The 26038-nt window shown below is 46.8% G+C and overlaps 1 protein-coding gene across 2 annotated transcripts; it reads right to left on the bottom strand.

The window, feature by feature from the left end:
* Positions 1 to 8431: 8431 nt before the first annotated feature.
* FAM174B (family with sequence similarity 174 member B) lies at positions 8432 to 25605 on the bottom strand. Of its 2 annotated transcripts, none has more exons than XM_048317814.1 (3): positions 25302 to 25605; positions 17436 to 17567; positions 8432 to 12267 (listed from the first exon to the last, which is right to left on the bottom strand). In XM_048317814.1, the coding sequence occupies exons 1-3, from the start codon at positions 25574 to 25576 to the stop codon at positions 12264 to 12266; spliced, it is 411 nt and encodes a 136-aa protein (XP_048173771.1). In that variant the 5' UTR covers positions 25577 to 25605; the 3' UTR covers positions 8432 to 12263. The 2 variants fall into 2 exon arrangements, with proteins under 2 accessions (XP_048173771.1, XP_048173770.1); XM_048317813.1 differs by lacking the exon at positions 25302 to 25605 and adding an exon at positions 24647 to 25110.
* Positions 25606 to 26038: the final 433 nt, after the last annotated feature.

Below are 26038 nucleotides of genomic sequence, written 5' to 3' on the forward strand. Positions count from 1 at the left end.
TGCAAAAGGTCGGTCTCCCTCTTTTTCAGAAGCCCCTGTTAGGTACGGAAAGTCTCAATGAGGTCTCCACAGAGCCTTCTCTTCTCCAGGCTGAACAACCCCAGCTCTCTCAGCCTGTTTTTGTATAAGAGTTGCTCCAACCCTCAGATCATCTTTGTGCATCCAAAAATGTCCTGCCTTGGTTGCCACTGGCAGCAATCCTGCTGTTGTCTTCACTGGAGGCAAGTTTTTCACTCCAGGTTTCTTCTTTCTTCACATAGGTGAGGAAAAAGAACCTGTCAGATGCTTTTTGTGCATAAGGGAGTTCTTTGTATGCCTCATCTGTCTTTTACAAAAGTGCCACTTTCACTGATCCTTTCAGACCTTGTCACCACTCCATCCATCACATCACCTCTACACCTAGGACACCCAGAAAATATGAGTCATACTGACTGGATTTTGTGCACAGGGAGAAAGGAAAAGTTCTCATATGCCTGTTACTTTCCCTAAGTTTGGGAGGATATTTCAAATGGTTCTTGATTATTATTAGCAATTCCTTTCACAAGCTAAATATGAAAGAGAAGACAAAAAAATCTGAAGGAGGAGGAATGGCATGAGAAAAGGGAGAAAGAAGAGGAAGCATCCTTGTATGTTCTGGAGACAAGGCATGGAAAAAACCCATTATTCCTGGTGCCTACACGCCCTGAGGAAGGCATGTGATAGCTCACAGCGGCCACCCAGGTCACCTAGCTGAGCTTGGCGGCCTTTCAGTGACACAAAAGCATCTGAAAGGACAATGATGTTCACCCTGGGAATGTCTCCAAATCCTGGATAGCCTGGCATCAGGGACACAGCATGGCTTGAACAGCTGGGGGAACAGAAATAGCCCCAGTTCTCTCCTGAACTGTTTATTTCAAGACTGAGGCGCTTTGGACAAATCACTATCGATGCTCCTCTTCCTGCCTCCCACAGCTTTCTGAGGCTGGCCAGGGAGAGCCATATCTGTCACTGGTTTCATGCTGTTACTGGCTGATGGGGAACAGGCCAGGCACCCCGGCTGGGTTCAGGACCAGCACACTTGGCGCAGCACTGATCCCAACCCTGAGGGTCCGGCTCCGACCAGCGCAGCCTCCCAGAGCCTTTCTGAGAATCACACAGCACTCCTGCCCTTCCCCAGCTCTTCCATCGTGTCCTGTGTATGTTTGCATCCCATATATCATGCACAAATGTAGGTCATTGCAAAGACCATGCCTCAGCAAACTGTGAAATCTCAGCGTGGCCTCTTGCCTTATGTGCAAGAGGATTTTCTCACCTCCCATCACTCCGGGCTGCTGCCACACTGAGTTCTTCCTTCTCAGCGAGTCCCTGCTCCCCAGCAAGTGTCAGGAAATCTCCTGGCAGCAGTGTGGCAAACACCTTGTGACAGGGTGAACATTGCGGGCTGCAGGCTGCCTCGGGCAGGAAAAGGGGGTGAGGGGTGACAAACTCCAGCACCTCACCTGAATATCTTCTGTGCAACCACCCATCCACCACCCCCACTGCCCCTGAGACCTCTCCTAGGTGTGTCTCTCCTCTGTGCACTGGAGTGAAAGAAAAATCAGTTTGTTTTGTATACACAAGGCACTGAATTCTTGCAAGCAGTGGGGGAAGCTCCATGTTTGTGCTGGTGGCAGCAGGAGCAGGGTCCACCCTTCTGGCTTTTTACTGCTGGGTGGGCAAAGTCAAAAAATCAAAACAACATGTCCATGTACTGAGAACAAAATAAGGGCTTGTTGGCTGGGAGCTGGCAGCACAGGAAATCCTCCTTTGTGTTGTCTCAGCAGAGCCACAGCTAAACCAGCTGCATTTTTGGCAGGAACCCTTCCTCCTTCCCTCACTTGTGGTCAGTATGTGCTGCACCGAAGCCTAACGCAGGCTGGACACCAAGCTGTGACATCCTCTGGGTGCTTGGAGGTGCCACACCACATTTCCAATCACCCCAGTGACGAAAGCCAGCCAGTGGAGTGTGATGGGGAGAGAGCTGGAGCCATTGAGCCAGATGATTTAATGTATTGGCCGTGTCAAACATGCGTCACCAGGGGCTGAGCTGACCTCCACAACAGCAGGAACAGATTCTTCCCTCAGTGCTTCAAGCCAGGCTGTGTCCCCTGCACCTTCTACCTCCATCCCAACAAGGTTTCCAAGCCAGCAGAATTAGTTCTGCTAAATAAAGGTAGCTCCTAACAAGGGCTGTTGGTCTCTGACCTAGCAGCTCCTGTTTTTTGGGGAGGGTCACAGACATGGTGTACAAAAGCTCAGTGCAGCACCAAAACCACTGACTAGCTCCACACCTGCTGCACACTTGATATGTGTGAGCTGTATAAAGGTTTCCTCTGTTTGTACACATTTTTATTAGCCCTTAATAGGCTTCAATGAAGTATTTTCAGGTTCTGCACAAAAAGAAAATGCCAAAGGAAGCCTAAAATTCCATGTTCTTTATGTCCTTCCTCAGATTTCACCTTTTTAGACAGCACATCAAAACAGGAACATAACGGAGCTGCTATTACTGCTAATGCTTTTCACATTATTCGAAGTGCAGGGAACAATTTTATGGCATTAATGACAAGTTGCTACACTCGGATCCGCCACCAAACTGCAGCTCCATTCACCTTCTCTCCTCCACTTCTGTTCATCCCCACCTGTTCCCCGTCAGAAGGTGATGCACAGCCGGTTTGCTCTGCTTCCTCTGAAAATCCTATTGAAAACTCCAAACGCTCCGAGTTCCTTTCAGAAAAATAAAATAAAATGAGCAGAGGAAATGTCACCTTTCAGAGGCTTTTGCCCCAGAGCAGCAGCAGCACCTTGATGCCTCCAGCACAGGGCAAATTGCACAGCAGCTCCCTATGACGGGAGCAGACCCACCTTGTGCCCGACTGCCTGTTCTGCTGATGAAGAGCCTGGCAGGACTCCTCAGTTCTCCTTCCAAGCTTCTATGAGCCAGACTCATTAATCACCTCTCCCTTACCAAGAGAGACCTTACTACACACTCTGTGCTTGCCAGCTTCGGAGCAAAAAGAGGCAGATGCGGTTCCCAGGCTTTTGACCTGAGTTTGTGGGAGCTTTGGGTTCTGCAGCCCTCTGTGCAGGGTGGTGATGCCCTGGCTGACTTGTGGAGCCCTGGTGAAGGGATGGAGCTCTGAGAGGTCTTTCCTGTGGCTCAGGCTGCCCAGGTTGGCACAAGCTGCCAGCCCAGCCTGATGGAAAGCCAGCCAGCCGTGCAGTGATTCCAAGCCCAGCCACACAGTTAAATGGCTGAATAACCCTGCCCTGGCATGGGGGAAGGAAGTGTCATTCATTTTATGGCTCGAAGGAGCCAGGAGAAAGCATCTTCTAGGGGTAAGAAATGCACACAGCACCACTGAAGCTGCTGGAAGGTTTTGTATTGGGAAGTTCTGGACACACAGGTTCCAAAAATGACATGTTTCCCCAGAAGCACAGCCACGGTGCCATGTAGGGCAAGTACTGGGGCAGCCTCAGCATCTTTGCACTTAAAGGGGTGTGATTTGGTGAATCTGAACAACCAAGAAACTTTCAGCCCAATGCTATGTCTTTACACAAGCTGCCAGCTCTATTTTGGATCAGCAGCCTTGTGCCTTCTTCATCGGGCTTCCTCCTCCACCTGGGTCTCATGGATAATGACTGGGGTGGGAGGAGCAGCTTTAGGAAGGATAGCACTTGGCAAGTGTTTGGTCACTTGATGAGATGGGAGGGAGGAAGGGTCAGGACCAGAAAATGATAAAGGGCACAGGTGGAGCAATCACTGCAAGTGGTACAAGGTGGCTGGGAGGTGTTTTGTTAGCCACCAGCTCATGGAGACCAGCAGAGCTCCACACCTCACCAGAGAGATCTCCAGAGGCTTCCTAGAGACAGGTAAGGTAGAAAAAGTAGCTCATATTTGTTCTGAGCACACAGAAGGTGTTTTGGTTTTAAGTGAAATAATGGTGGTATCAGACACTACATTTGTACATGTACTTGTTTGCTCCTGGCACCCCTCTCCAAGTGGTTTGATAATGCTCAGGGTGAAGAGGGGATGCCTGAGACATCCAGATTTGAGACTGGAAATGGGTGAGGGATCGGTGACTTCCAGTAGTAGTGAGGTGATTGGTCACCTGTATCTGATCTTCAGGCTTGAACCCACCAAGGTGGACATCAGGACTCTTCAAATTCCTGAAGCTTAAAATACCTGGAGGTGGTGTGGCCAAAGCACTAATGTCAGCTTGGAGAGTGAGCTCTGGGTGTACTGAGCCAGTGATTTCACATGACTGAAGGGCTCTGCTATGTTCTGGTGGGTTTAGAGCAAAGAGAGCAGGAATTGACACATCTTGAGTGCTGTGTTCTGTATTTGATATCTCCTTGCGTGCACCTCGTGTGCGTGTATTCATCCTCACAGAGGCTCCTGCCTGCTTGCTCTCACACTAATGAGATATTCTCACTCATTTCTTTGTTACGCTACCTCTAATTTCCAGCTCTTTGACACAAGCAACCATTTTTCTCTAAAAGGCTGAGATCACATGGCAGGATTATAAATTTGCTCCTGAAATGCACCATTAATAAATAATAAAGTGTTTATAAATATGCAAAATAGATTATTAGTCAATTCTACAAAATCTTGGCTACAGGAGCATAAAAGTGTGCCCTGCAGCTTGTATATCTATTATAAAAAAGAGGAAGGAACTAAAAAGAAATTCAGATTCCCTTTTTAACTTCCAAGCAGTAAATGCTGAATAACTTATTTCTGATAGTGATTATGTTAAAAGCAAATCATTTGTTTCCTTGAACAGCAATGAACAATGCACTGCAAATATGTGATTTTTAAAATATTGTGTATGAGCAGAGGGACAGAGCATGTCCTTCATTTGAACAGCTCATTAAATAGAAGCTCTTCAGCAAGAGCCTTGCCCTGTCTGCGAGCATCCTGAGCAGTACCATTCTTTTATTTAAGCTTAGCAAGCTTCAGGAGTGCTAAGAGCACCTAAATATTCCTCCCTCTTAACTACAGGAGCTCAGATTGGAACGTTGAATCACAGAATCACAGAGTGGTTTGGATTGAAAGGGACCTTAAGATCATGCAGCTCGATGGGTGTGTGCGATGTGTTCTGTTGATGTATATTCGATGGGTCTGTTGAGTCAGACATGGGAAGTGGCAGCTCCTGAGGATCTCGGCATTGTTCTGGATAACACCTGCCTTTCTAGCAAGACCCATCCTCATCAGTAGGTTGTTGCAGCAATGTTTTGCCTCATTAGTCCAAAATAAACAGATTTCTTTCTCCTTTGCCACAGCTTTATCCACAAGGGCGTTGTTAATCTGTACCACAGGTAATGCACAGCGGGGATGAGAGTCAGGAAACTGGGAATTTGGTGGCAGAAATGCCACGGGAAGCTGGATGGCAAAAGGGGCAGGAGGGGAAGAAGGCCAGGGACCACTGCATTCACTGCTGAGCTCTGAAAGCATTGCTGCACCATCAGCAAGAAGAACTGGTCTGACCCCAAAAAACGTTATAATACACAGTAAAGGAAATAGGGGAAATTGCCTAAACAGACTGGAGTTTTTTCTGTTTAACTGAGAATCATCTCAGTGCCACTGGGATCTGCGCTGTAGGAGTGCTTATGCAAGGAGATGGAGAGAACCAGGTAATTTCACACACTGCCCAAAAGGCGCTACTGAGACAACTCTGCTGACAGCCACGCAAAAATGAAGTGGGGAAATGTCAAATGTTCTTGACCTGAGCTTAAACCTTTATGAATTGAGGGCAGAGGGAGAGAAATGTGTCTGTAAAGAAGAGCTTCTCTTCAGATAAATATGTTTGTATCGAGTCACAGTCTGGAAATCCGTGGAGGGGAAACAGCTGGGGGAGGCAAAGGATTTGGAAGTGATGCTTCAAGGAATTGATGACAAAGAGTTTATTTTTGCTCAGCAGCAGCACAGTGGTTATTCTGGGCTGGCATCAGAGCTGATGAGGACCAGCCACATCAACACAGGCCCCTTTAACAGACTTGTTCCCTGGCAAGAAATGCACATCTGAAACTCACAGCTGAGGATTCACTGTGAGCAGGGAAAGTGAGTCTGGAAGGGAGGCTGGCTTCTGTGATCCTACAGCCTGGAGAGAGTCTCTTTCCAACCTGGATGTAAGAGGGAATTTTGCCACAGTTATTTCACTGGCATTTAGACTTGGCAGAGGAGTCCCCAAGGATGTTCTGTGCTGCTCAGCACAGGTCAGAGAAGATGTTTAAACTGCCTCATCTGGCTTTTGGAATCGGTAAAGGTCCTGGGCAGGTATCTGGTGCTAGACTGTTGATAGGCCACAATAACAACATGTGCACTGAATTAAATTATCTACAAAGAGCCACTGCAAGAAGGCCAGAGGAGTCAGGACGAGCTGTAAGCAGGTGATGTGTTACCCTTCACAGAAAAGCCGTAAAATAAATTGTCCTGGCTGAGGTGGTGCAGTAGGTCACCTAATCCTTATCCCTCCTCATCCTTCAAACCAACAGTCCCCATCTGCACATGACAGAGCTGCCCTGGCCAGGGAATCTGAGTCTTTGTTTCACACTCAGATCAGTGGGTTCCCTCCATCACTGGGCAGGATGGATTGGGCAGTGACAGGCAACAACCAGGAGTGTGTTCTGAAGCCAAGGCTGGCAGCCTTTGAAGTCTGGCAATTAGGATTGTAACATCTTCCAAGATAGAGATTAAACATGCTGGTTGAAGCTTTGAAGCAGCTGCTCAAGCTCCTCAGGACCTGCCTTCTCCTTCCTTGTCCATATGCAGCCTAAGTGGGTTCTCCCCACAGAGCTGGGGGGAGCTGGGCTCCCCTGTGCTGCTGGTCCCCCAACGTGGAGGCAAGGGAGGGAACAAGAAGGCTGGAGACACCAGGATGAGGGGAGAGAAAAGCCTAATAAACAGCTTTATGCCTCCTAAGCCATCAAAAACTGCATCTGGATTTTTAATCCCCGTTGCTTCTTAGCTTTAAAAGCAATGGCCACGCCTTTCATGCTGCTTTCTTGAGCTGAAGAGTTGTTTTCCATGAATTACAAGTACTGTTTTGAAATATATTTGGCTCATCTAACATGCTGTGAGCAAATGGCCACGGGAGAACCGAGCCAACCTGGAGTGGGTGTCTGTTTGAAACCAGAGCTAGAAGAATTTCTGGCCTCTTCAAAATTGGTAATTGCCAGCTGATAGGGAGTTTAACTATCCTCAATGTTTCTGAGCAGCTTAGTTACAGACTACTTGGTCTTAAGCAATTAGAGCTGTTGCTGTTTCATACTCTTAATAGAGCTTGTTGTCAGGCATGATTCCCATCATCTCAGTGTTCAGCTCCTGTCTCCAATAGCATTTGCCACACATCGCTGACAATTTTGCAGTTATCAGTATCAAGGCATCCAGAGATCACTAACACTGAGACACAATGAAGACACCCCCCGCCGCCTTTCCCAGGGTTATAAATGTGAATTAGCTCTGTTCACTTAACCTCACTCTTGCACACAGACTCACTAATAAGAGCAGCAGCTTGTACGAGGGTGGTAACAGCCACCCACGGGAGAGGGGAAGCTGTGTTGTACACTGGCCCATGCAGAACTCTCCTAGATACTGCAGAAATAACCCTTTAATGGGATCCATTTAGAAAAAAAAAAAATTATGAAGACTTGCCTGAGAAAACCTTTGTTGCAGCTTTGGGCTTCCCCATGTCAAAATTCAGACAGGGTTAAGCTGAGTCTTGTCCTTGCCTCACACAGCCTCAGCTGCAATCACCTTCATCAAACTCAGCTCTTCAGCTCTTACTTAGGTAATAATTCCCCCGAAATTTTTGGTCATTTGCTCATCTTCCACTTGAGACCTCATCAGAAAGGTAAGTACCCCAGCGATTGCAGCCTCTGCCTTTTGTTCTGTGCCATCCTCACTCCTGCAGCCTGTGCTAAGAGCAGCCTGTCCTGCTTAGCCAGCATTAGGCTGGGGCTCACCTTGAACGGTCTTATACCTTCCTACACAAACCAGCTTTGCTGCTCAACAGCTGACTCAAGGCTGACAGCATTTTGTTGGGTATTTTGAATTAGACTGAGGTTTACTTTACTGGCAGGACATAATTTAAAAGGCAGAGATGGAACAGCAGCTGCCTCTTGTCTGCAGCACTGAATTACTCTTAGACTGTTCCTGAAGAGATGAAGACATCAAGGCAGAGGAATCATGTGGTACGTGGCAGAGGAGAGAGGCAGAGCTAATCCCTGCACAGGGTGCTGGACCAGTCTGTCCTGTAGCTGCTCCAGAGCCCAGGAGCATCTGCTCTCCATAACCAGGAGGAAAACAGTCCTCTGAGAACTGCTAAAATGGATCACACAGGTGCTCTCACATGCACCTCACTCCAAAATGCAACACCCCTCTCCCATTGCTGCTATAAACGTAACACACAGCACAGGGGTTTCAAGAACATGTTTAATGATGGCAGTTTCTACTGAAACACATGAAGTCCATTCAAACGCAACCAATTTTTTCTTAAAAAGAAGCTTTGGTCACAATGACAAATTCTTTTATAAAAAAAAAACTTCAAAGCAATTGCACAAAACTGAACACATGGTCCTGATACCTCCTGACACACAAACTGCAGCAGCAGAAACTCATCTAACAAGGAAAAATCTTTAACAAAAACCACAGCCTACCACCCTGCAGAGATTATACCATGTACATGGAATTAGAGGGAACAGTTATAAACAAAGTGTTTGAGTTAATTAGTGTCTATGTGTTCAAGCTTCATTAGTGCCTGTAAACTCCTACACGTAAATTTGGCCTTAAGATAAACACTAGGGGATTACAAAGTCAGTGTGCTAAACAAGTTTTTGCAGTCATCTCTGCAACTTCCAGGGAACAGAAGGGGAGAAAATGCAAATACAAAGCTATCTGTGTACTTAGTTCTGCAGGTAAGCATGGCACACTGACTTCTGGCTTCTCAAGTGTAATCTCTGGTGACAGGGCTGTGCCTGGAGCAAAGCAGCTGCAATTCTGTGCAGGGTTTTCCCTCCACATGCACAAAGGAAAAGCCTCTGACTCACACACTCTGCCTCAGCCAGGAGTCGGTGTATTCTGTAAGCAGTAAGTGAGCTACAGGCAGACAGCTGTAATAACATTTCTGTTTTCATTTTCTGTAACAAAAAATATGCCTTTAAAAATGCTCTTGAACAAAGCAAGTTTGACTATGCAACACAAACTAGCAGCAGAGACTAAAACATGTTACAGTCACAATCAGATTAAATCTGCAGTGTGAGATACACAGAACATTAAGGTAAAAAACTCATGTAGTGGTTAATGGCTATTTCTTCTCTGATGAACTCCTTCAACTACCTGAACCGAACAGTTCAAATTATTAAAACTATGTTTTAAACTGATTTCTACTATTAAAAAAATATTCATATATATATACTATTAGATGAGTCACATCAAGTGCTCTTAAAATCTTAACTAAATATAGCTATAGAATATTTAACCAGACACTTTAAATCACATACAGCAAGTTCTGTAGAGGTAAACATTGCCTCACATTTGCAACAGCAACTGAGTATCAGAAAGAGCATTCCAATTATTTTCATGACCATGAGCAACTGGTCAGGTTGACCCTTTATTTCCACCAAGCAGCTGCTGTTTTCCTATAAGCACTTTTTAGCTTATGGCACACAGTTTGGGACCTCCCCGAGGAGCCAGGAAATCCCAGCTGCCACTGAGCACCTCCATCTTCAACATCTTAAATACCTGGTCCCTGTCCACCACTGAGATTTGGCCATGTTGTGAAAACAGTGGGATTTTTTTTTATTTTTTTTAGCTACAAGCAAGGGGAGCAGAAGGCCTTTGCCAGCCTAACTCAACAAGTGACCTGAAGGTGCTGGAAAAACTGGTATCAAGAACTGACTTGCCCTCAGAAGGGAGAAGTGCCCTTCATGCATCTTTTCTTCTCATCTCTCTCCTACATAACTTGGTCTTGCCTTTCTTTTGTGCAAAGAGATGGTTTCACTCCCTGTCCCCCACTCTGAGAGTGCCTGATGCTCAGTTGAATGAGCGTGGCAGGACAGTGGACATGAATATGTTGCCATGGTGCCTGCACAGACAGGGCAGCCACCTCACCCTGTCCCCTCCTTCCACAAACACCAACAGAAACTTTTAACCTCCCTTTCTCCTCTCAGCATCGCCACTTCTCTGACTTCAAAAGGGCTTGGTCTGCCCAAGAAGTTCAATTCCAGCCTTCAAAGTCTTGCAGCCCTGAAGAAACTCAGTATTTCCTTCTGAAGCATCCAGCCTAGAGTCTGAAACCTGCTTTACCGAGGTGGGGAGAGAGCTCCAGACCTTACCCCAACCTGCAGCACCGTTCCACTCTCTGCTCTGGTTCCTACCAGCAAGAACAACCTGCCCAGCCCATCCTCACCTCGCAGCTGACATGTCAAATATTGCTTGGTAACAGTGGCACAGAATGACTCAAACTATTCCATGAATGAAAATAACAGAGCATTTTATATTGCCTTGATGACTAATATTAACACAACAGTCTGCTTTGGGATTTTTCCATGCAGGCTGAGCTGGCTGTCTGCAAAGCCTTTGCTGAGTCACAGCTAGGGAAAGCAAGCTGTGGTATGGCAGCTGCTGGGATGAACGCACAAGGCTGCTGGAAAGGAAAAAAATTCCCCTTCACCTCCTTTTACTGACTGAAGGGCCAAGGGGAACCACACAGAACTGGCGCAGGTCATGACATCATGACAAAGCAGTTTGGTTTTCTCAACAAACCTCAAATCTCAACAGGGCTTTAAAAAAAAAGATAAAAATCCCAAAAGTGGCAGCCTCCTGCAAGGCTGGTGCTTGGCCAGAAACTGCAGTCTCCTTGAGGGATTGCAAGGCTGGGAGAGAGTCAAGCAAACAGTGGGACAATCCTAAAACAATTGGAAAATATGTGTTCCCCAAGAAAAGCACAGTTCCAGCCAGCTTAAAAACCCAAAATAGAAGGTGTTAAGGAGGGCAGTAAACAGTAAGGTCTGAACTTCATCTGTGGTTACTCTAAAGGAAAACCACAAAGTAGAGAAACTAACCCAGTTAGGTTTGCCCTTTCTACCGCTGGCCCGGCTGCCTGGATGCCTGTGGTCTCCCAAACCCGACCTTTCCAGATGCAGCAATCTAATTCCCCCAGTTGTCATCCCACAGCTCTGACCTCTGCAGCACAAAGCACAGCAGGGAGCAACGGGTAAAAATGTGTCCTTGGGTTAAATGAGCTTTGTCAAGCAGGTAGTAAGGGAAAATTTCCAGTTTGACAGAGAATAAGATCACTTACATGAAGCTTCCATGAAAAATAAGACATGGTCTCTCTGCAATCCAATCATTCCACATGAGGACTTACTTTGCTTAGAAAAAGGTAATATAGATGAATTGTAGACAAATTACAGTCAGCACAGAACAGTACAAAACACTGGTTTTACTCCCAGTGGAAGGGCAGAAAATTACAAAAATATATCTTCTTTAATCCAAGATTGTTGTAGTTTAGAGCATGCCTGATTCTTCCTATTTCCCTGTGGTCTCACTTACTGAAGTTGGTCTGATCAGAGCTCCTTGGGACAATGAGAGTGTCATAGTGAAAACTTAGTGCAATTGTTGTTAAAAAAAAAAAAAAAATCAGTAGCAAGTCAAGAAAATTTCCTACATGAGTCAACGTCCCAACCCCTTCCCACCCAAAACCCTACACCAAACATAGTGTGGCATTTCAGCATGGCTTACATTTTTACCATCTTAAAGTCCTAAGTCACCTCTGTAAGGCCCAAAAATACTTCCTGATTTTTTTTTAAACACATGATCTGTTTAACAATGACCAAAGTTTAACAGTGACTGAGGTGTTGAATTAGGATTTCAGAAAATAAGTCCTTGGGGCAGCTCAGTTTAATTTTCCTTGTCTTCCTCCTTCTGCAAAACTTATTTAGACCATAAGGAGCTGCACCTTGTCATGCTTTGGTGACACTACAGCCCTCCTAAAGCAAGAGAGCCGAGTTTGCAAAGAGGAACTTTGGCCATTCCAACGCAGGAGTCGGGACACCAGGGAACCAAATGGTGCTGTTTTAGTCAGAAGATCCACAGCCTGCTGTACAAACAGCACCTCGAGGAGGTGAGGCTTGGTTTGGTTGTAATGCTGCAGAGATGAAAGCCTCCCTTTCACAGTTATGGGTTCAGCAGGTCCCTCGACAGCAGAATGACATCTTGCAGGGCACCGACGCTCCACGGAGCTGCTTTACCTGGAAAGCAGAAGAATTAGTACAGCTGGAGATTTGCAATTAAAGAGCTCACAGGCAGAGATGAGAACCCACGTGTGAAGTGGAAAAAAAAATCCCAACGGCCACAGAGGAAAAGGCAGCATCATTCACTGGGATTGCCACCAGTCCCCTCCAGCAGCTCACGTATCTGGTGGCACCGATGGGATGTTAGTGCCATGCCAGGAGAAGAGATACCAAGGGAAGACAAAAGCAGAATTAGATGAGACAAAGCCCAGACGCTGGAAGATCCTGTGGCCAGTCACTGTGCAGAGCAGAGAAGGGAATGTGCACACGGAGGCACATGGAACCCATTCTGGACCTCACAGCTTTTTCACCCCTTACCCATCAACACACATGGACCATCCTCCTTGCTATGGATGCTCCTCCTGACACCCTACTGCCTTAACTGCTTCAGGGTTAAAAAACAATCTTAATAGGAACTTACTACACTCCAGGAAAGCGGTGAGAGCCCTCCGGTAGGACTGCAGAGCAGCAGAACAGGGTGTGCTCTGCAACAGCTGTTACAGCAGCATCAGGGACCAACTGGCCTTCAAAACCCAGCAAAAATTGCTTTTTGACTATCTCTTTTTCTCCCCTGCTGTGAAACCTCTGGGAAATCCTTAACAGCAGCACCAAAGCTTTGGCAATTTGTTGTATTTATAGTCAGCTGCTGCCTGTGTTGGTGATTTGCACCCCCTTCAGATGAGGATAAATGATACCCCTCCATTTACACACAACTTGTCACTGCTGCCTGCTGGGGAAAAAAAACAAGCTGCTATAAACCCCAGTACAATTCACCTGGCATCATCCAGAATTGCCTGCAGCTTTCACTGGAAAAAAAATCCATTAGACCTGCTCCCTTGAGAGTGAACACCTCGCAGTAACAAACGGAACAATTCCATGCTCCATTCAGAGCTGCACAGGCAGTCAGGATCTGGAAAGGATGTAGTCCTAGAGAAGACACCAACAGTGTAACCCGTATTTTACAGACTCCCAAGACTCAAGTACATCAAAGGCTGAACCCTGCAACTGTGCTGAAGATGTCTCTATCCAATTCAATGCTATCAGTGCCTGAAAAAGGGATGAATCCAGAATCCAGCCCTTACATGTGGTGCATCTTTCCTCTAAAACATCCTGCACTCTCTCAAAAGCCCTTTAGACCCACGATGGTTGAATAAATATTCCTGTCCTCTTCCCTCAGCTTGCCACTGCTCCTTACACATAAATCTTTCTCCTTTCAAGAGCACTTTGGAAGATGCGTTCCTAAACTGCTTCTGCGTTCTGCTGCTGCTGCTGTTAGAGGGAAAAATGACAATCCACAGGGAAAACAAACTGAGGAATTTTACTCAGCCAACAGGAAGGACAGAGGCTTCAATCTGCCCCAAGAAAAACTTTCTATCAGTATTTATTTAGGAGCCTGACATCAGGACTAGCATTTAAATTCCAAGCTCCTTCCCCAGCTCTGGGCTGTCACATGGCACATATCGCCCTGGACAGTTGTGAAATTCCCCCAGCTGGGCTCAGCAAGCAAAGCAAAAGCAGAACTTGCTGCCTCCAACAGCTGCAAGTCAGCAGGGAGCGGAGTCACTGCTGATATCCCAGATTACTGAAGCACTTTCAAAGCCTTTCATGTACAAGGTGCCACAGAATTTATTCAGAACTTGTTTTTGGTTTCCTATTGAAGCTGACAAGAAATCCCCCAATGAGCTACACTAGAGTTAATAAGCTTAACAAGCTAACAATTTTATTTACCTTTTCAGAAACTGGTTCTCTTTGCAGCTGTTTTAATCTCTTTTCTCTTATTACACAAAACAAGCAGAGTGTTCTGTGGTGGGGGATGGACACCAGTTTGTTGGGGACATTTGCCTGTAACCTATTTTACGTCACTGCTCTCTACTCGAGTATCACTCAGTGCCAAATGATGAATCAAAGGCTTAGCTCCATCACAGAGATCACAGAACCTGTGCAAATTCCCCTTGCGTTCTTGAAAGAAAGTTCTGAAGGAGCAAAGAGGAGAGGGAAATCTTCAAATCAAGATCTATTTATGGGATGAGAAAGAGCACATTTGGAGGATGGGATTTAGCTTTCCACTAACTCATTTTTGAAGATGTGCAGCAAATCCCACCATAAAACTTGAAAAAACATCTGACATCTGGGAAATTATGACCAATACAGTTCATATGGTTCAGGAATCAACTGGACAAGGATGCTTTTCAGCCTCCAGCACAGATTGAATTGGTTATCACGAAACAAACACTCTTTCCATTGCTCAGTTTGCTTTCTTTGTGTAGCTCTATAATAATTTCAGAACAATTCCTGAACTTTTTATCCAAATGCCTCTCTCAATACTAGAGCAAATACATACAGAAACATACATATTAAACCAGTGGTTTCCATGAAGCTTTTTAAGGAGGTGTCAATGTCCAAGTGATCTGGCACCTTTACTCTGCGACAATCTTTGATTTATACTTTCCCCCTCTTGGCACACAGAAATTGTGCCTGCAGGATTAGAGAGGCCATTGACAGAGCTGCTTCCCTGCTGCTGGAATGAGGTTGCAAAGAGGGGATCTGATCCAGCACACATTCGACAGAGGCAGCAGTGGGTGGCTTTTATATGCACGGAAAGGGCTGTGTTTGGGTAAGATTTTGAAGTGGTCTCATTAGTCTGCCTTACTGGAGGAAGGTGGTTATTTCTTGTTGCTCCACTGCCCAAAGGAATCGGGGGGGGGGAGGATCTACCGGGAGCTAAAACCTTAAAGCCTCCTGAAAAAAAAAAAAGGAAAAAATAGCAACAACCTTCACCCAACAGTCCAGTTTACACTGTCTGCTGTTCTTTGATGCCTCATGTAAGACTGGAAACAAATCTGCACAAGGACAAAGCACTAAAGGAAAGAAAATTAACTGCACAAGAACAATTGGAGAGGTAAATGTGGCTTCTCCCCTGTTGCTGCTCCACACCAACTGCCTTTTAATTAGAGAGCTATTTGCATTACACAGGGAGAGACCACAGAATCTCAATTACTCCCCCAAACACAGATGCAAGTGAAAGCACAGGTCTTTCAGCAATGGGAGGGGATCTCAAACAAACCAGCCCAGAGCCTCCCACACCATGAATGCCAGTTTGGGGGTAGGGGAGGACTGGGGCAGGCATCCCAACAGAAGACCTGTTAAAAGTTTGTTCCCTGACTCACTGTGGGCAAGTCTGAGCTGCCCTTTCTGCAGCTCTATCCCTCTCCTCCCATCTGAACACAAGCACCTACAAAGAACCTCCTGATTAGTTTAATGGGATTGTCAATGGTCAAACTCAGCAACAAACTCAAAAACAAATTTGCAAAGAAGTCTCTTTACTGGAGACAGGATTTGTGAACTGTTTGGGATATACTCTCCAAGCTGCACAAAAAACCAGAGAGCTTGACACCTTTTACAGCAAATGTATCCCCAAAGAAGCTTTCCCAAAATCAGCACTGCTAAGGGGCTGCCTGTAAGATGATCTCCCCCTCTAAAGTGAGTAGCTCTGTTTGAGCTAAATAAAAGTATGCCTGAAACAGCAAGGACTGCAGAAAATGTGGAATTTAATAGCTGTTGCACTGTGGCAGAAAGGAGGAATTCCCACAGCTGAAAAGAGGACTGGGTGGCCAAGAACAGGGAGCCAGGATGAGCCGATACCTTCGGTGATAGCAGTGGAGTGCCTGCTCCAGGGAAGCAATGTCAGATAACACGAACACACCTCTCAAGAGACAAATGGTTTCCAGAAAGCTCTCTTTGTTCATCCAGTATTTTACTATTAGACATCTTGTCCTGAAGCACTGCCATGATTGAGATTCTTCTGTTCTCACTCTTTGGGAAAAAACCCCTCTGATTCCATTTCCAAAAGTTCACAGAGAAAGTAGGAGTTAAAAGGAAAAGGGTGGGAGATGTTGGCTATCTGAGCAGGTCATGGTGACTCAGATCTCTGCACTCTGGGTTTAACAAAGCTCGATCCCAAAGTACAAACTGCACAAGCTGAAATTATTAGAGCAAACACAGGGCAGCTACAGGGAACAGCAAAAGTCAGGTAAGGACTGATAGGAGTCTTCCAAATCAAGAACTAGTTGTTTACACATAAAGGCTTGACTCACACCCTTCATTGTTTCATGGCTCCCAACTATTTCCTGATTTTCACAGAGAACTAATGCAGTGATTTTGGAAACAACCAATGGAGCATACGGTGGTGCGTGGTTCAGATGTTGGCACGCATGTGCTCAGAGCAGATGTGGTGTTCCCCCTTTTCCAAAGCCAGGAGATGGGCAGTGTGAGTAAAGTCTGTAAAATCTCCAGTTAGAAGTTCTCAAGATCTGCATTTTTATAATTAGGAGAGCTTACTTCAGCCAAAGTAGGACAGATTTTAGAGTAGGCCTTGCTTGGATGAGAACACAACTCGAATAGTGTGGATGGCTTGATGCAAATAAAAATAAGAGATGCAGATACCCTGATGCCATAAATCAACAAGCAGCATCTCTGTGTGCTGAATTGTTGCCATAAATCTTCAGGCCAAGAATAGGCACCCGAAGTTTTGGGTTGTCGCACCACTTCCATCTCAAAAAGACAAACATATTTAAGGAAAGTTCGTTGCTAAGGGATAAGTGCTAACAGCATCAGTGAGGGCCCACAGTCCTCTCTGTGTCACAGACCAACACGGGAGCACGCTGGTACAAATCTCGTGCAGATTCATTCTCCTTTCTCTCCCAGGCTCATAGCAACGGCAGTGCCTGGGAAAGCAGCCCTGGATCCACGACCCTTGATCCACAGCCCTCCATCCACTGCGAGCACACAGAACAACTGCCAGCAGCTGCCCGAGAGGGGAAGTTCAGTCCGTCAAACCCTGTCAGCTATTTGGGACACGTGTATCCCGTTGTGCTGCTCTGCAGGGGAAAGAGGAGGGCAGACAGCCCGGGGGCAGTGACAGGGTTATTGCAGGAGCAGGGGAGGACAGAGCCGTTCGTGCTGGGAACAGGCCAAGGGGCTGCAAAGGAAAGGGATAATGCTTGGGGCAAAGAGGGAGACTGTGACTGCCGCATCCCTGCCAAGTTAGCACAGCAGAGAAATAAAGGAGCTGTCTCGATTAACAAGAGCTCAGTGAGCAAGTCTAACTGGATGGATGGCAGCAGTACCTGTATTTCACATCAAACACTGTTGAATCTTCATCCTCGTCGTCTTCTTCGTTCAGAGGAGCCATTTCTACCCGCTCGGCCGGGGTGGTGATTATGTCGTACTTCCTGGTCTTCTTAATCCTCTTGCCAGACCTGAAACACAGAGGTGGGAAAGATTGTCTTTATACAGTATTCCTTGGAGAGGCTGGAGCTGTTCCCACCAGCTCTGACTCTGATTCAGACCCTCCCAAGAGGAACACTGCAGAACCAGCCTCCGTCCCCTCCTGCTGCCTTTCCAAGGCCACCGTTTGTGCCTGTCTGTGGAGCAGTTTCTCGTCAGCTGCAATCCAGATCAACGTCAGTCTTTCCACTGCTGACAAACCCGAGATGCTCTGGCACCCAGGGCAGGCACACGAACGCTGCAGCCACCACATCCTCCTGCTGCCACACTCAATAAGTGAGACATGGGCTTAATCAGCTGAAGCAGCCACTGGTTTAGTGAACATGTTCAGATGAGAAAGCACAGGTTAAGCCCTGCTGAGCCACGGGAATGTTCTAGGCAGGATTAGGAGCAAGGAGGTGATGATGTCTGGGTACAAATAGCCTGCTCTCTTTCCCAACCAGGCCAAGCTCAGGATTCCCACAGCAACAACCTTGAGTCTCATCTGAGCAGTTTCAGGCTCCATGCTGTGTAGGTGCTATGAAAAATAATCAGCCATCATTCAAAGCTAACAGTACCTACCACCCCTCCTCCCACAGACACCAGCCTCACCTTCCTTTGGAAATGGAGATGCTCACACACCTGCACATCCCACGGTTTTGGGAGATCTATTTTCTAACACTTTCAATTAACAAACACTTGGTGTGTGGCTTTTCAACTTATTCTCTGCCTCTAGCTTGAACTGCATGGGTCCTTTTTTTTAATTTCACCTACTGCTTTCATGCAGACTAGGAAGGTCACACTGCTCATGCATGAATGCATTTTTGTGATTATACATTCAAGAAGGTGTTGTGTACCCAGCCAGCCTTCGGGGAGAAAAGTGGGTGGTTTTGGTTAACAAAATGCAGAATTTTCCCCTTCGCCTTTTATAAAATAAAACTCGCACCTGCCAAGCATGAGAAGGGAGCTAGTGCAGGCACAAGCAAGCAGCCCTAATTTCTGGTAATCACAGCTAGTGCTCTGAGCAGTCAGCACGTCACGAGTGCACTTTCACCAACAAGAAGCCTTGCCCTGGCATGTCATGCGAGCTGTGCTGGATTCAAAAGCACAAATTTTGCCTCAAGATGTCTTTAAAAGAGTTACACAGCCACAGGAACTGGGGTGTGAGCATTGCAGAGACATTGGGACTCCAGCCCTGAGTGTGCATCTCTACCACAATGGTCCCTTCCAAGCTTAAAGTTAAGGAAATTTAAATCAGTGATGAGCTCTGATGTGGAAATCTCAGTACCTCTACCAAGCACTGCTTTTGGGCAGTAGTCCAAGGCTGAACAAACAGGTCCCAGCCCTTGGGATGAAGCAGTTTGCATTTCCTCCCTGTTCTGAAGGCTGAGGTTGCATCAGGAGTGAGGAGAAAGTCACATCCTGGTCTAATCTTTAGAGCGATCTGTGCTGCTGTGTCACGCAGAGCACAGGGTGGTTTGTTCTGTTGAAACAAGCAATTTTATATCCAGGGCAGCAGGACTCTTAACCCAAACACTTGAAAATCCTTTTGAAACCACTTCTCTGTTACTCTGCTTCCCTGCTAAAACCTAGCAGCAAAGTGATCCAGGGAGGTCTCCTCTTGCAAGTAATGCATTGTTTTTACAAGAAATATTTACTCATGCTGGGAAGCCTAAATATAGACCAAGACTAACCTGTCAGAATTAACCAAGCACAGCTTTACCACTTTGCACTCCCATACAGGCTACAGGGGGTTTCCATGGATTCCTCTTAAGATCCTACCCGAGTATCAGGCCCACTTTACTGAGACCCATCCTCCCTCATTTCCTCCATTACAAAACATAACTTATTCCACAGACTTCATCTTAAAACAGTTAATAAAGGAGTGGTTGAAGAAATTACTGAAGAACAGATATTTTTAGAAAGGGGAAACTAGAATCCTTTTGCCTTCAGCCATTCATTAATCAGTCTATTTGGGCTACACTTTCAAGAGGACCTGGAGAAAAACTCACTGTACAGTGACCTATTAATCCCCACAACCTCACTTAATGATGGTGCTCATCCAGGATAGGGAGAAAGCTCATTTTGCTGCTGGTTTTTGGCTAAGCTGCTACAACCAGTTTGCCATTGATAAGGCAAAAAGGTCTTTCCTTGCCACCTCTTTCTCAATCCATTCCACCCCAGATTATCTAGCTAATTTGTCATTAATCTGCTTTCCAGCTGTCCGTTTTCTCATTTGCTCATTTGAACAACTCCCCCAGGCTTCATAAACACCAGAAGAATTACCCGAGCTAACTTTGCAGGAAAGCCTTGGGAGTTTCCCCACATGCACACATAATAAGGCTGCCTGTCAGGAAACTGTTTCACATTAAAACTCCTGAACCTCAGTGGGATCCCTGTAACCATCAGCAACAACAGCACAAAAATTAAAAACCATTTTACTCAGCAGGTGGGACCAGGCAACAGAGTCAGCGGAGCAGCACAGGGCAGGAACTACAGAATACAAATGTTTCATGAACTTTGGAGACCTCCTGGACAGGATCAGGACACACGAGACCTCATGGGCAAACAGACCATCTCCTTTCCAGACACATTCATTCTGTGGGGGTTTTTAAAAGCAAACAAGAAGCATGCTGGAAGCTGTGGTCAGAGTGTGGCCCTAGCACAATGACAATGCACTCCTCAAGTGGTTCAGCCAGGGTAGAAGTGGTTCTGGGTAGTTTAGCAGAGAAAACCATCTTCTACTTAACAAAATCCTGTTGCTCCTAGTGATTCAGCCACCCCCTGTAATTAGGAGAGAGTGCTACAGCTCTTGCCCAGAATTCTGAGGAAAGAAAACCCAAATTAAGTGGAAACAGGGATATTAACCTTTGACTGCAGACCCAGTGCTGAGGCACCACACACCACAGCAGGGTCTGCCTGGTCCATCCGAAATCAGACGTGCATCCCTCTCCAGACTGCAGGGAAACACAACACACAGAAACAGAACGCTGACTTTGTGTCTGTACTTTGACCGGGGGCTATTTTGATCAAGCACCAGTCATATGCAGCACTTCATCCTCCTCTCTGAAGCATCATGTGGTGGGGTAAGTGCTCAAATCAACTCACTGGTTCATTGTATTATTTACGCCTCTAATCTATTTTAGTCCACAACCCTGACATTCAAGGATTATTCTTTTCCTGACCCAGAGAGAGAGGTCTCTGCATTTCTTACCTCCTGCTAAGAGATGTAGAAGGAAGGGACCATCCCCTGGAAAAAAAAACCAAACCTCAAAAAACCCCTTATCCCCTCTAAGTAGAGTGCTTACTGGAAGTCTGATTAATCCAGTCCCTCCTAGAACTGCAGCAATGTTTTATCTGGAATGGAATTAGGACCAGTTTATTTCCTGTTAATGGACTCACTTAACAGTTAAAAAATATAAACCTCAGGAAACTCCAGGCTTCCTACCAGCTGATGAATTAGATCAGCAATATCTCATTACTGTTGATCTCTCTGGGCATCTCTGCTCTCTGGATGGTGCTGAATACAGCAAAGTTGAAGCACTTAGCCAAGTCCTCACGTGCTTTCTGGAGATGGGGCATGTAGTGACAGGACAAGGAGGAATGGCTTCCAACTAAAAGACAGCAGGTTTGAATTAGATATTAGGAAGATATTCTCTACTGTGAGGGTGGTAGTGAGGCCCTTGCACAGGTTGCCAAGAAAATCTGTGGCTGTGCCATCCCTGGAAGCGTTCCAGGCCAGGTGGGACGGGGCTTGGAGCAATCTGGTCTAGTGGAAGGTGTCCCCACCCATGCAGGGGGCTTGAAATGAGGAGATCTTTGAGGCCCCTTCCAGCCCCAACTGTGATTCCACGATTCCACAGTCAATGGTGCTGCCTGCCCATGGCTTTCAACATAGGTCACAAATATGTTTTGGGGTTGGATGTTTGGTTGATTGTGTTGGTTTTTTTTTTCCCTCTCCATTTAATGTAATTTAATCTGAGTTCTTCTTTCCTGTTGCTGGCAGAAGTCTTGTCTTTGCTGGAGTACTCTAACTGGTTATAACACAATTAATTTTAAATCAGTAAAACTCTCTGGGGTTAAGCCTTGGATGGCCTGAAGCAATTGTCCAGCTCACAGAACAAAGGGTCTTGTATGCTACGATCATATGCTTGAACCTCTCTCCTCAATCTCAGTCATTTATACCAGTTTTGCTATTACTGGAAAACTAAGCTAAAAATGGTATTTGAGGAAGAAATCAAAATTGAACAAGTGGCAAAATAACAAAGCAAGGAGATGCAAAATAAGCAGGTAGCTTCTCTCTAAAAATCTAGATATACAGCAGCTTTTCCACCCTGGATTCTGTTTGTTCAAGGGCAGGTCAAGACATGAAGCACACACTTATAGAGCAGACTTTTCTGCAACTAAAGCTTTGGGCTGCTCTCAGCTGGCCCACTGGAACAAAAGCAACTTATCAGGTTTCCCTAGAAGGCACATGGTCTACCAGCACAGTTGGCCACATCAGAAAAATTGTGTTTCCTGTGAGCTGATCCCAAGAGTTGCATTGCAATGGAATGAACCGAGCTGCACCAGGAGAGAGAAACAGGGCAGAACACTGAGGTAAAAAGGCAAAATCCAAAACACAGATCAAAGAGTGAGTTCAGCCACACACAATCTGCTGCAAGACACTGGGTTTCTTAGTAATGCGAACTACCCAACTATTTGATTGAGAATAACATGGAATTTGGTTTGTTGTGGAAATGGTTTTGGGTTGGGGGCATGCAGAGCCCGCGGGTACAGGAAAGAAAGCAAACCCAGAACCAAGCTTGCAAAAAAGAATAAATAAATAAATACTATAGCAAATTAGACCTTGACACATGCAGACAAATAGCAAAGTCTTGGCTGGCCTTCATAGACCCCAGCAGCCACAAAGAGAAAGGAAATTCAGACCACTTTGGGTGATACTGTTGGGGAAGATGAAACAGGAAAGCCTTGGAAATATGATTGCCTGACAAAAGATTTTGGGAATATGAAAACTACAGGCAACATCGAAATGAAAGCCACTTTTGAAATACCAGGTCTTAGTTACTGAACAACTGGAAAACAATGGTATGGCCGACTGAAGTAATCCCCTCTTGATGGAACAATACCCTCTGCTTGCAAACAGGTCCAAGGGTCAGAGCAGACCCTACTAGCTCAGCAGAAGGGGTCCAAAGAGTAGTTTTTAGAAGTTAAGATGTAACACTCTATGGTAATATAAGAACTCTTATAGGCTGTATGTAAATGCTATAGGATTTGTATCTTGTATTAGATTGGTTAGTGACAATTAGAATATTCAGTGCAGAAGATGATTTATTGTATTGTAACCAGGACTTCAGACATTCTCATTCTCACTCTCTCTCTTCTACTCATTCACATTCTCATTCTCTCTCTTCCACTTCCACTCATGCTCCTACTCTCTCTCTCTCTCTCTCTCACCCGTTCACTCTCTTGCTCTCTTGGGCCTGCTCAGAGCTGAGTCTACCAGCTCTGAGCAGTGCCCCAATACCCACGCCCTTTACAATAAACCGGCTGTGTCCCAAGACCTGCCTATAGAGATCTCTCGTCTCCATCCGTCACCATCTACGTCCGGCCGTCCCGACTGGACCCCAGAACCCCAGTAACCTACATGATACCACATTCTGAACTAGAGAACCATCAGATGAATTCAGAATATAACATTTCGAAAAGGAATGAAGAGGCATTTCTGAGTGTTGCCTTAAGAACTGAGCTGAAAACTGGAGAAATATATCTATTCCTGCTCAAACAAAAAAGGAAAATAATATGAACAGAAAAATATGTAAAAATGAGATGTATATGAAAAATGTATAAAATATTAATCCAATGCCTGTGATGAGTATCTGGCCACTCATTGGTTTATTTCATCTTTACAACCCATACATAAAAGGATAATTTACTTCCAGCAACCCAGAACAATTTCAAAGTGAAAGTTTAATCAAAGATCGGATTTCAGCAAAATCTCTTTAATAGGAATCCATGACTCTTCAGAAAAAAAAATAGCAATGTTTTTGACTAAGTGTGAACAAAGCTCTTATTCTGATGGAGAAAAGCTTTACATTTACTGAGAGTAAATCCTTTATCTCTTCTGCAACAGAATCTCCACTGATCTGTGTTGTCAGCTACGAGTGTGATGCTGTACAAACATACCTGTTGGTATTCTTGTCTCGTCTGCAACTGGGATAACTGTTTACAAACAAGTGCTCTGTCAGATAAAGAAACATACTCAGAAAGCCAATAGCTTAATTTTCCACTTCCCCAGCAGGTTCTACCAAAGATATACAAGACATCTCAGAGGGTTTTAACATATTTTAACATATCCTTAATGCTGCATTAACTCTGATCAGCTGTATAATGACAACTTTGGCACGGGAGAATTAATCCATCTTTCCCAAGGTGACTTTAACCTGGACCTGTTTTTGCTGATAATGGTATAGGGAAGGCCTTTAAAGGTTATACGTTTGCCCTCTTTGGCTACAAATATTCAGCCTTACGCCAGGTCTCCTTGACACAAGATCTTGCTTTATACTCTGGAGAAACTGTGGCAAAGAAAATAAACTCTCCAAGATGACACAGAACTAGGAGTAGAAACTTAGCTCAGAATGAAAAACCTTGGTTATAGACTTCCTAATTCTAGCTCATATAACCTCTACCATTTCTGCTGTTTGTCTGTGACAACATTGTACAGCTGCGAAGCAAATATATTGATTAAAAAAAAAAAAATCTCTTCAATACTTTATTGGGCTCTCCCAAACCACCTCACTTTATGAGCACATTTATTTGCGTTGCCTTTGCCAGCTGCTGCACACACTTAAGTAGAATACAGTTAAATGTCAATTTCTTCATAAAGTACCAGCCCTGATCATTTCGGTTTATAGACCATACTTTGGAATACTACCATCGAGAGCGCTGCCCTTCCTTCATGGAATTAGTTCGAAGCAGGAGAAGCAGAGCATTCAGCCATGCACAAAGGAGCTGCCTGAAGACAGAACAAGGAAGAATTTGCCAACTCCACTTGTTTAACTGCTTCTGTCACCTGAGCCATGGCTTCGCCTCCTCCCGATGCCGAGCGCCAGCTGTTCCCGTCTCTTTCCGGCTGCCCCTGCCCAGCAACCGGACACTGAGCCGTGACACTTCGCCATCTGGGCCTGCATCTCCGGCTGGGCTTTGTGTGTCTCCATGGTGAAGCACCCTATGGCTCCCTGGGCACCCATCCCAGTGACCCACCACCACCACCACCAGCCCCACGCATCCCCAAATGCTCCAGCGGAGTCTCACGCGTTTCGCTCCGTGCCCCCTCCAGTCCCGGCGCCCACCGCGGACGCACGCAGCGGGTGTACCCCACGCTGGAAAATCCCACTTGGAACCCAACTCCTGCCCTGATTTCCTGCAGGAGCGGAGGAGGGCGCGGGTCTGCCAGGCCGGCAGCCCCGCACGGCTCCCCAGGGGCTGCTGGGCCAGCCACACACGCTTGGGGCCGGGCTTTGAATGCATCATTAGCGGGCAGGTCACGCTATTATTATATAATATATGATTATATATGATTATATATAAGATACGTATTATATATATAAATAATAAAATAATAAAACAGGAGGAGCTTCCCCCCTCCGGCCCTCCGGCCGGTGCCCCCCATCGCGGGTGTCCCCCCTTGCCCCGCCGGGTCCCGGGTTGCCACGGGCGGTCCCCACCTGAAGACGCGGAGCAGGAGGCAGGCGATGAGCGCGGCCGTGAGCGCGCAGGCCCCGATGACGGCGGCTTTGAGCGCGGAGAGGTCGCGGAGCATCCCGGGCACGGGGCTGAGCCGGGCCCCGCTGTGGTTGCCGGGGCCCGGCGCGGCGGGCGGGCGGCTGCCGTTGCCCGCCGGCGGCTCCAGGCTACCGCGGGCGGCGGGCGCGGCGGGCAGGAGCAGCGGCAGCAGCAGCGAGGCCGCGAGCAGCGGCAGCGGGGCGGCGGCGGGGCGCATCCTGCCCGCTCCGGCTGCTCCGGCTCCGGCCGCACCGAGCCCCGGAAGGCAGCGCCGGCCGGCCCGGCCCCCGCCCCCCCGAGAGGCACCGCCTCCCGCCGCCGCCGCCGCCGGGGCCCCTCGGCCGGGCACGGCCGAGGCCGGGGCCTCCGCAGCCTCCGCCCCCGGAGCTTCTCGCGGCTCCGCCGCTGCCGTGGGCCGCGCTGCTGCTGGGGCCGGCGCTGCTCTCTGGCTCAGCACGACCAGCTCTTATTAGAGAGGATCCAAGGGGGCTGCGATGGTGGGGAAGGGTCGAGAGGGGCCATAGGAGGAGCAGCTGAGGGCACTTGGTTGTTCAGCCTGGAGGAGAGGAGAGGGAGCGCAGAGTTCACCGCGGGCTGCAGCTTCCTCGGGACGGGCAGCTCCGAGCTCTGTGACCAGCGACAGGACCCGAGGGAACGGCTGGAGCTGGGTCACGGGAGG

The sequence above is a fragment of the Corvus hawaiiensis genome, chromosome 13 (genome assembly GCF_020740725.1).
Source record: "Corvus hawaiiensis isolate bCorHaw1 chromosome 13, bCorHaw1.pri.cur, whole genome shotgun sequence".
Lineage (NCBI taxonomy): Eukaryota > Metazoa > Chordata > Aves > Passeriformes > Corvidae > Corvus > Corvus hawaiiensis.

Coding starts and splice junctions, on each gene's coding strand:
- FAM174B (XM_048317813.1), bottom strand. CDS start 25,107: ATGATGCATTCAAAGCCCGGCCCCAAGCGTGTGTGGCTGGCCCAGCAG. Junction 17,568..24,646: donor GAGGCGAAGCCATGGCTCAG/GTGACAGAAGCA, acceptor TCTGTGTTTCAG/GTCTGGCAAGAGGATTAAGA.